General features: G+C 48.4%; 1 protein-coding gene across 1 annotated transcript in view; it reads left to right on the plus strand.

Annotated features, from left to right (window-relative positions):
- The first annotated feature begins 1,544 nt into the window (after positions 1-1,544).
- JAG2 (jagged canonical Notch ligand 2) overlaps positions 1,545-12,428 on the plus strand; it is a 68,232-nt gene continuing 57,348 nt past the window's right edge. Inside the window, exons 1-2 of the mRNA XM_033063518.1 lie at positions 1,545-1,889; positions 2,165-2,488. Of these exons, the coding sequence (XP_032919409.1) occupies positions 1,545-1,889; positions 2,165-2,488 (669 nt within the window). The remainder of the gene's footprint in view (positions 1,890-2,164; positions 2,489-12,428) is intronic.

A 12,428-nucleotide genomic window follows, 5' to 3' on the forward strand; every position in this document is an offset into this window, starting at 1 on the left:
GGCTCAGGACAGTGGGGAAGACAGGAAACTGGAGCAGATTGTGGCAAGTGGGAGACGTGGTGGGGAAGGAGAAGCAGGTCTGTAGGTGGGGAGGCAGGAGAGGGGAGCGGGGCGGACAAGAGGATTTTGGAGAGCGGCTAGCCAGCTGGCACACACATAGCAGCTGCTGCTGTGTCAGCCTAGGAGAGTAGCTGCAGCTGCACGCTGGCCATGAATAGCAGAGGAGCAGCGTGCCGGCTGGCTGCTGGAGGGACGGGGGCAGCGGGGCGCTGAAAAGGCAGGGGGAGGCTCTCTGAAAGCTTTTCTGCGCAGGGGAACTTGACAGCCCTTTGATTTCTGAGCTGTTTGTTCTCCAATTGTCCACTCAGTGGATGATCAGTACGAAAGAGTTAAATGGGGAGAGGGGGGAGGGACAGAAACTGTAGGAAAACTTAGGTCCTAAATGCAGATCTGGGCTTTGATACTGTATCCATAGCATGCAGTTGCCTGCGTGTATAGCTTTCATAGTTGTCAGCGGGGATCAAAATCACAGGGTGCTTAAACTGAAGGAGAAATCTCCGCGCAGTTACCCTCATATTTGCTTGAGCCACCACTGGAGGAGGACATGATCCACCACTTGGCCATCTGTTCTGTGTGCCGCACATGTCACTCTGCAAGCCCTGCCGTGTGAGCTCCGCCGGGGCTGTGGGTTCACACACCCTCTGTGCCTCCCCACGAGCGGGGGTGCGCACAGCCCGTGCCCTGTTCCACTGCCATGTGTGTGCTTCTACACAGCTGGGGCTGCGTGCACCCCACACACTCCTCTGGGAACGTCCCCAGCATCAGTGCTCCTCTGGAACCACGGGTGCATCCCCCACGCACTCCTCCACAGCTGTGGCTACACACACCACGCGTGTTCTTTACTAGCATGGATGAGCCCGTGCTCTGCTCTCCTCCCGGGTACACCTGCACATACCGTGCACCTACATGACTGCAGGCACAGCCGGTACCGCCGTCCGTGACTCAGTGCACCCTGTTCCTCCACAGCTGTAGGCGATCCCCCGAGCATTACCCCACAGCTGGAGATAATCTTCGCTTGAGCACTGCTTTAGAGCTGATCCCACCCTGAGCACTCCTGCACAGCTGTAGGTGATTCCCCCCATCACTCCTGCACAGCAGTACCAATTCCGACGTTACTGGGGTACTCCCACCCCAAGCATTCCCTGCCTGTGTGTGTCCTTCCACGCCTGTCTGCACACTCCCTGGGCAGTTCCACACGACAGGCAGAGGTGCACCCACCCTCATCCCGTGGCTATTCCTCAACACTGTGGGCTGGGTGTCCACCCCGCGCCCACCGACACGCACACTTCTCCGCGGGTGTCCCGCATCTCTCATCCCCCTGCACCACCTGGCGCTGGCGGACCCCGCTGCGGTCAGGGCAGGGCGGAGCGAGAGCCGCCCGCCGCCCTTTAAGAGCCGCGGCGGGAGCGGCGCTGGCCCCACCCGCCGGCCGCGGGGCCGGGCCGTCCCCCTCATTAATATGAAGGCGGCGGCCGCGGCGGCGAATGGGTAATGAAGCTGTCACTCCGGCACCTACTTGTTGGGTGTCCGCGGAGCCGAGGCGCACAGAGGGCGAGCGGAGCCCGCGGCAGGGGAGCGGCGGCGGAGCGCTCCGGGCGGCCCCGCCGGCAGCCCATGCCCTGCGCCCCCCGGCGCGCTGCGGGCGGCTCCCCCACCGCCCATGCCGCGAGCGGCCGCCGGTCCGTGGCCGGTGGGCTCGGCGGGCTCCTCTGAGGCGGCGGCGCGGAGCAGCAGCGGGAGCAGGAGGCATGCGGGGTGCCGGCCGGCCGAGCCGGGCCCCCCGCGCCGCCGCGCTCGGCCTGGCGCTGCTCCTCGCCTCCTGCGTGCAGGTAGGGACGGGGCGCGGGGGGCTGCGCTCCGGCCGCGGGGCGCCGCGGCTGCCTTCTTCCTCTGCACCTCGCTCGTTTCTTATTTACGCGTGTGTCTATACGGCTGTGTATGTATATGTACATATACGTAAACATATGTATGTTGCCGCGGCGGGGTTAAACCCGCAGCCGGCGAAAGTTGTCGTGGGAGCCGCGGACCCGCAGCACCGCGCTGCCAGCGCTGCCCCCGGCCGCGGTAGTAACGAGGCTGTCTCCCCTTCGGCTTTTATTTTTAGGTGTCCCGCTCCACGGGCTATTTCGAGCTGCAGCTTAACTCGGTGCGGAATGTAAACGGCGAGTTGTTCAATGGGGAATGCTGCGATGGCAAGAAAAGCCCCGAGAACCTGGACTGCTCCCGGGACGAGTGCGACACTTACGTGAAAGTCTGCCTCAAGGAATATCAGGCCAAGATCACCCCGGTCGGACCCTGCAACTACGGATCCGGATCTACCCCGGTTCTCGGTGGAAATATTTTCTATTTGAACAGCAACAAATACTCCCACCAAGGCAGAACCCCCGAGACGGGCAGGATTGTTATTCCCTTCCAGTTCGCATGGCCGGTAGGTTTTTAATCGCGCTCTCGTTATCACCCTTGTTTTGTGTGGTGTTCCCCCGCGCCCGCTCCCGCCGGTGCTGCTCCCGCTCCCCCGTTATTGAGCGGGGCCAGCTGCCGGGGCGCTGCCTTGGGCGCGGCCGCCGCTTCGCGGGGCTGCGGGGCACGGCCGGCGGCGCGGGGAGCGGGGGCGGCTGCGCGGCGTGAGCCACCGCGGGCGGTGGGTGCTGCGGGAGCTCCGGGGAGCGGCTGCGGGAGGAGCCGCGGCCGGGTTCTGAGAAGCTGAAGGCAGGAAAATCACAATAACGAGGAGAACCCACCCCGTCCCCACCCGCGCAGCGGAGCCCGACGGCGCGGCCGCGGCGCGGGGCTGCCCCCGGCAGGGGGCGCTGCTGGCGGGCGCGGCGCGCGGGCCGGGGCGCGTGCCGCGGCTCGCGCGGGGCGGGGGCGGGGCGGGGCGCGCGCCGGGGGGTCCCACACCTGCGGGGGGCGGGGCCTCCGCACCTGGGCCGGCCACGCCCCGGCCCCACCCGCCATGAGCCCGGGGCCGGCCCCTCGGAGCGCGGCCCCCGACCCGGGGCTGGCCCCTCGGAGCATGGCCCCCGGCCCGCTGGTGAGCCCAGGGCTGGCCCCTCGGAGCGCGGCCCCTGAGCCGCCGTGAGCCCGGGGCTGGCCCCTCGGAGCGCGGCCCCGGCCCGCCGGTACCGCCTGCCCGCCGGGCTCTGTGTGTCCCGGGCCCCGTGGCCGCCCCCGCTCCGCTCCGCCCTGCGCTCCGCGGTTCGGGGTTCAGTGCTTCGCCCGCGCAGCGCCCTGGTAGCTCGGCCCCGTCCCCTCGTGCGCTGCATGTAGAATGCAGCATGTGGAATGGACTCTTAGAGACCATGGCGGTGCAGCCCCGCTGCCGTGCGCAGGGACACCCTCCGCTAGCCCAGTTTGCTCAGAGCCCCATCTCGGCTGGCTCTGGACGCTCCCAGGGATGGGGATCCGCGGAGACTGCAGGCCGGTGCCAGTCCGTGTCCTTGGACACTGGAAGCATCCCGCTCTGGGGATGCGGGGTGTGGAGAGCGCCCGGCGGGAGGGAGGCAGGGCGGGCTGGGCTCCCTGCCCGGCTGCAGGCAGGTAGGATCCTGCAGGGAGTTTCACAGCTGTTGCCCTCAGCCCTTCCAAGTGGGCCACGGGCTGGAAGCTGGCAAGTTGCGAGGCGCTGCGGAATGGGGATGGTGCAGTGCCCCGGCTCGGTGGGGAGATGCGTATCGGAAGCCTCGGTACCTGCGGATTGCGTTTGGCACCTGGTGACTCACAGATGAAATGGCCCTTGCTGGCCTCTCTGACTGTAGCTCGAGGCATCTTGGTTCCTTGGAGAATGCCTGCTAGGAATGGTTAGGGACAAAAATGCTTCATTTACCACTTCAAGCTAAAGGAAGCCAGTCTATATAAATAATCTCACTTTCTGTTCTACCGGGGACCCTCCAACCTGATGCTATGCCCTACAAATTAAGGACTCACTGAATTTGCTGCAGTTGAATGTTTAAAAAAGATACAACTGATAAATTTTTCCATGCAGAGGCACTTAAGTTCTGGTTGCCAGGTTGGGTGTGTTGATGGCCTTTGTTGGTCCTGTGCCCTCTTGAACTTGGAAATGTTCCTGTTAATGGGTATAGTCAATGCCCTAAACCCAGGGTATTTAGAACTGTGTTCTTAAGTTATAACATCAAAGAGAAAATTAAGATTCTTTCTCCTCTTTATTGGCCATTTAATACAGACTTGATGAAATCGTAAACTCTTCGGCTGGAGATTTCAGTAGTGTTAGCACCTCAAACTTCTGAATGTTATCTGCATGAGGAAGTAAAGGTAATTTAACTCATGCTTTTATTTTGCCAGTTTCTGGTATTGCTCCTTGAAACACGAGGAGAGTTTGATCCTTGCACTGCAGATCCCTAAGCCCAACCTTCTTTGAATTTTTCTCTGTTGGAATAAGCACATTCTTACCTTGCAGCTGCCGGATATTGTTGTTCTGTGCTCACCCAGTCCTAAGTAAGGCCTATTTGACCTGCCTCTTGCAGGTGAATTAATGCAGTGTCTCCAGCCCACACTGCCCTGTCTGCTGCTGTTTCTTGTACTGTTGCCTCCAGCATTTTAAGGGAATTTAAAGACTCAGGGTATTCCTTTTTCCACCATTTTTTCCCTGTAGCTGTTGCAAAGTGGGCTGTAATTTGTTTGAACAGTACCACTGCAGTCTGGTGGGTGGTTAGCTGATTTTTGGATGGTTTTCTGAATACTCTCCCAGCCCACCCTGGGTTCTAAAAATAAGCTGTGTGTGAGTAGTTTTACTTTACAACAGTCTGTGGCTGCACCTATGGAAAGAAGTCCCTTCTGTATATTGTAGTTAAATTCTGAACTCTGTGTTCATCTCTTGATGGGGAACACAGCATCTTTGTCAGAGCTGTGCATAAGCTGTGTAGACTTTGCGAGGCTTAATTGTAGTGCTAGTTTATCATGAGGGGTTTTTGAAGTAGATTGAGTTCCTGGATTATGTTTCAACTCCCTGGGTTAATTTCTAAATTATTCGCAAATGGTATTCTTTCTGTATTTAGGTTTGCAGATGAAAAACAACAATGTGGGCATAGTATTTTTGTATGACTTTTATTTTTGCTGTACAACAGTAGTGAAGTTACTGTTTCTTTAATATGATGGGAAGGAGCAAGAGTGAAGAGCGTTGGAAATTGTGTCCGCTGCTTACGAAACAAATTTGCTTTGGTGTTGGCAGTGAGCAAAGGATTTATTTCAGTAGTTCTAACTTGAATTTTTAAGCTCCACACTAATGAAAACCAGCATGAGTCTATGCAGACTTCTTGGTGATCTTCATCTGAATGATAAACTCCCTCACTTAGAGACTAATGCTGTAATGTATAAATTGCTGGGGAGGGGTGGGGTGGAGTTTCTTGAAGTCTATGTGATACTGCAGTGTCCCAAGCAGTAGCTGTAAAGCAAATAATTTCCTGGAAAGTTATTTGATTTGTTTTACTGATTTTTCTTCTTAATTTTATGAGGTAATTTTTTTTTCAGTTTGAATAACTGTCTCTTCTGCAAAGCTGCAGTACCAGAGTTCAGCGACTTCCAGTGTTTGAAACAGTGTCAGTTATCCAGCTTATTCCTGTTTCCTGTCCGGTTTTTTTTTATATCATTAGTCTGATCTCTGATTTGCAAGAGGGAGCTTGGGATAGTGCCAGAAAGTTCTTAAAATTGCTACCTTGGGATACATCATCCACAGAAATCTGGCAGTGGGAGAGGCTGAGGAACAGCTAGAACAATACAGCTGTCTTCTTCACCCACCTACCTCACATTTTTTTCTTTGCCTCCTGCTGTAAAACTTGAAGCTTAATGCTTGTTTGAGATTGTTAACAAACAAATGATGCAATTGAAATTTATGTGTGACTTTAAAACAAAGACGACAGAAGAATTCAAGTAGCTTTGAAATTGATTCTGCTCAGTTGCAGTTTAGGCTTGTTAGTCTTGAGAATTTTTTTTCCCTAACACAAAGCTGTTTGTTCAGACATTGAAGCTTCACAAATACCTGGCAATATTTATCAATAGTCATTGGCAGAATTTTGGATTTGAGGCTAATTGAAAGTTGCTTCTGAAGATGGTGTTTTGAAGTTGGCTGTTCTGTGGGATGGGTTATGTGGAACCATTTCTTGTACTCCTTTACAAGATGGCATGAAATGGAGTGAGTTGTGTGTGGTTTTTCCCTCCACCCTGTTCTTTCCCTCAGGGAATTCAGTGTTTTTTCTGTACCATAAATATTGGTATGGCATCCATTACTTCAGTTAATTAGTCATATAGAGGAATTGTTCTGACTAGTTGTGGATGTTGAAATCATGTATTACAGTATGCATCATTAGCTCCTCTCAGCCTCTCTGTTTTTGAGATCCTGCTGTGACTGACAGTGCACCCATGGATTCTGTGTACTCTGAACTCCCCAGGTGAACTTCAGCATTCAGGGTCTTGGGGATAAGTAATTTTCACCTCTCCTTTTCTTTGGTGCTTAGCTAGGACTGTGTGACCAGTCTAGGTAGTAGAGGTTCATGCAGCCCTTGCAGACTACTTGGATAAAGGGTGCCTTCCTCACTAGGATGAGGCAACTAACTGATTTTTTTTCTTTTATTTTTTTTAGGCTCTATCTTAGTGTTTTTCCCTAGAGTGTGGTCGTAGCACCTCTCTCTAACCTTTTGAAGTAATGTTGACTCTCAGGTAGATAAAAAATATCTATAATTTTAATGTCCAGGCTGTGTGTGAGTTTCATCTGTATGCAGTCCCTATGTGGGTCTCATCCAAATGCCTGGAAGGGTTCAGTCTTGATCTAAAACATACACAGGCATGTGAACCATCAAATATGTAAAGCTGTTGAGAGGATAGCTTGGCTGCAGCAGTAAATGTTAAATTTCTTAGAAAGCAACTTGTCCCCTCCCCTGCCAAAACCTGAGCAGGAATACTTGACCTTGCAGCTTTTATTGCTTAATGGGTGCAACATTCTGCCTGGCACTTTCACATGTTGTCTGGTGAGCTGTAGGATTCTGCACCAAGCTCTCCCTGTCCTTTTAGTTTGAGAGGTGAAGGTGGTGGAGGCCCTGGAAGGCATCTAGCTCATTATCTGGGATCCTTGGTGCCTCTAGGGAACTAGATAGCCTGGCTGTAGGAAATGCTCTTGTCTATTTTTGTTTGGCTGGTAGACCCACAGTTGGTCTACCTCCTGTCTCAACACAGCCATCACTGCTCTCTGATCAGGATCTTGAGGCTTTATGATGAAAATATCCTGGATTAGATTACTCTGTGCTCCCTGATAGAGTAAACATGCATCCTGTCATCTTGGATGACAACCCATTGGGACAGATAGGCTTAAATTAGGCAGGTTAAAGTTAGGCCATTTAGCACTGGAAAAGGAACTTGTGCATGGCTGTACCAGAGGAACAGTAGGTATGGTTTTTTTTCTTGTGAAAAGTTTACAATTTGACAAATGAAACATTGGAGAGGCACACAGCAAGCTTTGCCTGTAATTAGTTGTTCTTTGCTCCATTGAAACTCCTCATTAAGGAAAATGCTTGCAAAAGCACAGTTCCAAGTGAGACCTGAGGGCAGGGAATAAGAAGTGAGAGCAAGACCTTATACCAAAATGTAAAATTCACCTGGTAGTGATGGGCTGTAATGTCCATGCATTGCACCTTGTTAGCACAGGAAATCAGCATGGAAAAAAGAATCTAGTTAATAGCTGTATATTGATGGTCTAGCATAAATGTTTAATGTCTTATTTACCACTAGCCTTTTTCCCCTGGTGGGAGGCTTTGCTGACTATACTTGACTTTCCCTCCCCAAACTTGGTGCATGCTTACTGTCTCTGCCTGGTGGGCTTGTCAGCAGACTCTGGGACTCCTGTGGAGGTGCCACACCAAAATATTTCTTATTTTGTCAAAACATCTGCAGTCCTTGTGCTCATAAAATCTTCCCCTGCTTGTTGCAAATCATGAACAACTGTACTGTGAATCAGAAAACATAGATCCATTTTCCTCGCTTTTGGGAAGGTATATCATGTATTTATATGCTTTTACCTGCTCAGTTCTGTGTTTGCCTTGAAACCTTTTTGATCAGAAACAAAAGGTTGAGGAAATGGTTTATTATAAAAATGATATCCCTTTGGTCTCAAGTGACACAAATGCAAAGGGTAGTTTTCAGGGCTTTTTTTTTTCTTTTTCTCTTTCTTAGAAGAAGATAATGGAGTGATGTTTTAGAGAGTGACTTCAGCAATGCTGGGAAGTGACAACTCCAGTTGATTTCAATAGCAGCTGCAGGTGTCACCTCTAAAAAAGAACCAAGGCCTTAATGGTGACCACTTCAGAACCACTCTTTGAAAAAGGGATTTATTATTGGCATGCTGTGTGTGCCAGCAACTATTTGCAGCTTGCCCAGAATAGAAAGTCTAAAGACTTAAGTTTCATGTAACTATAGGAAATCTGTCTTCTAATTTTAAGCAGAAGTGCTCCTTGCACTCTTAATCTTTCATGCATTCATGTCACTAAATCTAGAATTTCTTATGTCTTTGAAATAAATATGCCTCAAAGGACAATATTCTGTGAACTGTTTAAACTTTATACCTTGAAATTCTGAGGGTTTTTTGAATGTCACAGAGATGGTCAGATAGTAAAGAACATTTCTATTTATACTCCTTGAAAGTTTCCTTAAATAAACATGTGTTTATTTATTGGAAACACTGAGGCTGAAGTCAAAACTTGCAGACCAAGTCCCTCACCTCCCAGCCACTGACAATGTGCTTGTACACCTCTTGTCAGCTTTCTGATCTTTATTCCAGAAGGTGCTCCAGCCAGCCTATCTGTGAAATGCTACACTCCTAGCCACAGCTGGTGTGGGCATTAAATCTTTGACTGAAAATGGAATAGGAATTAAAGTAGTCAGGATTACTCTTACAAGAGAGGATGTGAGGTAGAAGCAGGGCATGTTTGATTCACTGCAGTGCAGTAGAGGCTTTGTAGCACTGTCTCTGGGCTGTTTAAAGATGATCCAAATGCTCTTTTCTCAAAAAAAAAAAAAAGTCTGCATAGGAAAGGTTTGCTGGAGACATGACCATTTGCAGCATTAATCTTTAAACAATCAGATTTATCTTGAATGTAGTTGGGGTGGAATTGTAATTAGTTTGTGTTATATCAGTCTTGTGATAGTTGGCCGAATTAGGCTGTGTTCCCACTGTATTTCAGGTGGCTTGAGTGGTCCTGTGAGGCTCAAGTGTGAGTGTAGATGTTGAGGAGCTTTGTGTAGCAGAAGCTGCCTTCTGTATTTGAGGCTACTGCTTGTGTTTCTTGTGCAAATGCAGCTTGCTTTTGCAAGTTCTGTTTTTCAGTACAAAAGCTGCAAAATTAAGCTTTTGTCAAACAATTGTTAATGTGGAACTATTACATTTTCTGGATTTAAAAAAATACCAAAAATAGTAAATTTTTAGTGTATTTGTTAATATGTATTTTTGCCACAAATTTCTTCTTGTATGAAAGGAGATTTGAGACAGATGTGCAAGGTAAATTTTTATTTTGTTTTTAGCTTTGAAAGTTACTTTTGTCCTGTCTGCTTGTGGGCCAGTGGCTGTGTGACCCCTCTGTTGAGCAATGCCTTGGAGTCACTGTGTGTAAGTGAGATGGGTGGAATTCATCTTTTTTGTATAGTCTGACTCCTTGGCTTGTTTTTGCTCTAGGAGTTGCTTTGTGTTGGCTGTGAAATACATGCTATAGATGTACTTTAAAAACTATCTTAAGTTCATAAAACAGCTATGATCACATCATGCACTTAGTCATCTGCAGGAGCTTTAGGCTGTTGTGTGCCAGAACGCTTCCCTCCCTGCTCCTCTGAAAACAAACCCAGTGTTTTGTCAACTCTGTGTGGGTCCTGCTTGTGTTGCCTGCTCTGTTTCAGAGCTGCTCAACCTGATGAGGAGACACCATCAGAAAGTGACCCTGCCTTTTCCTTCAGCACACCCATTTGCTGTGCTTTGATCCTGTCCAGTTCTAGCTGCAGTAATCCTCTGATCTGGAAGGAGCTTGAGAGCATCACTTTGGAAGAGGAGAGGAATAAGGATATACTGGCAGTGCTTCTGACTCCTTGATGCTTAGCCATTTGCTTACCTGAAGGAGAGTTCTGCTGTTCCTTGGCAGTAACTCCACCCTTCCTCCCTCTCCTGCACTGTGATAAACCTTTGATGGGCTTTTTGTAGAAATCTGTTCTGGCTTTGGTTAGTGGGTGTCTAAAACGGGTCAATCCCCGGTCAGAGGTGGCTGCTGGCTGGCAGTGCCGTGTCCATTCAGTGCTTTAGAGCTGCTCAGCTCTCACAGGAGCAGGAGGTGTAGCCTGAGAACCCCAGCCTGTCCTGCTCCCAGGGCTAGGGAATGCAGCAGTGTGGGTGGCTGAGAGCATCTCTACTCCTGTTAGACACCACTGACCTGCCTCCTGTGGACTGCTGGGGCTCCCTTAGAGCTGCTCCCTCTCTGTGCACCCAGGGCCACCTTTGGGAGGGACAGAGCTGAGGAGAGCAGTGATGGCTGTGCTGTAGATCACCTCGAGTCAGGGAGGGGTGGCCATCCCTGATGTAACCAGTCTTCTGGTGCCTTTGCTAACTGTACAGGAGAAAATGCTCTATTAATGATTGGATGCTGTCTTTAGCAGTCTGTCATGTGCCCACTGATACTACAGACAAGCAATGATGCTAGACTAAGACTGAACTGATGAGTTCATTTTTTGAATACTCCAGTGCTTTGGCTTTTTTGTTGTTGTTTTTCCTGGTCTGATGTCCAGATTCTGCTCAAAGATAGTTAATTTTAGAAGTCCAACGTTTGCAACATAGTAGACACATTTCAGCATCACCAAAGATGTAAATACCTTTCTTCTCTGAGAGAAATGCTTGCTATTTTCCTAAAATGTCTCCACCACTGCTTTTGATATTAACCATTTTTCTTGTAATTATGTTTGGGAAATGATTTACAGTTATAAAATCTTGTTTAAGAGTTGAGCTATACATCACACTCATTTGTTAAACCATTCCTAAGGGTTTTCTTCATAGTTGTAACTAGCCTTTAATTTGTATATAAAGGAGGAAAGTTAAATATTTATTTTATTATTACTGTTTCAGATGCTAAATAAAATGTAAAAACCATTTATCATGAGGATCTTCTGATAACAAGAACTCTGAGCTGAATCATGCTGTAAGCCTGGATTTTATCTGTAGTTGCAATGACTGCTTGCTACTCAATAGAAAGCTACATCAGATGGAAGGGGCCAGGCATTTCAAGCCTAAATGACAATCTTAGTCTTACTTGATTAGAGCTTGCAGAGGTTGCTAAGAAACAGCCTAATAGTCCTTGAGTAACCAATTATATGCCCCTAGGACAGATGCACAGGTGCTCATTCCCTGAAGTTGGTCTTTTTTTTTTAATTTTTTTTCAATCTGAGATAAGACTGAAGTATTAGTTCACAAACTGAAATCTGTTTACATCCTGCTTTGGGTTTGAAAATCTTGATTATATATCTTGCTCCCAGCAGGATGTGTTCTGGTGGGCTTTGTTTAATATGTTACAGTTTGATTATAACATTTAAATTATTGTTGCAGTGCGTTTTTCAGTACCACATAGTCCTGTGTGTCTCTAGTCTTTCTAGGACTGTGAACATACCATCTTAAATAACTTTAAGCATATAATGTTCAAACTGGATCAATTTTACATTTAAAATTACATTTTCAGACTCTTAGTGAATGTTAATACTGATGAAGTAGGATACTGCAGGTAGGCTGGTAGATGGAAAAATGTCCTTACTCTTCATGCAAATTGGAGAGAATTATTGTATGAGCTAACAGTTAACTAAAGGATCAAATGGGCTTCTTTCCTTATTTCTTCCTTTTTTTTTTCCTCCCCTGAATATGTATGATTCTGTTTATAGCATTGCAAAGTTCAACAGTCTGCTTTAAGACAGAATCTACACTTTTAATGTAATAGGTCCTGGATTCCAGCTGGAGAACTTAAGATCTAATTAGGGAACTTGTTCGTACTTGGAAGACTTGATTGACACATGCTTTAAGCAGTAAGTTGAGAAATATTGAAATAGCTTAATTATTGATCTTCAATTAATCTACTGAAGTAGAAGTTTTTTAAGGTGTGCAATTTCTGGTACTATTTAGTGTTCTTCCTACTGACTGAGGACAATTTGAACAGCACTGGTCTGGTAACCTGTGCTACTGCTTAAAATAGTTTCAGTTATTGTTACCTTTTTTTTTCAATAGTGGTGATTGTACCTTTATGGTACAATGACATGATTTTCCCATGGTAACTTAGACTGTTAAGGGCAGGTATATCCATGTGCTGCCCCTCAGTAATGACTGGTTTTTGCACACCACAATGACCTGA

The sequence above is a fragment of the Catharus ustulatus genome, chromosome 6 (assembly GCF_009819885.2).
Source record: "Catharus ustulatus isolate bCatUst1 chromosome 6, bCatUst1.pri.v2, whole genome shotgun sequence".
NCBI classification, from domain to species: Eukaryota; Metazoa; Chordata; class Aves; order Passeriformes; family Turdidae; genus Catharus; species Catharus ustulatus.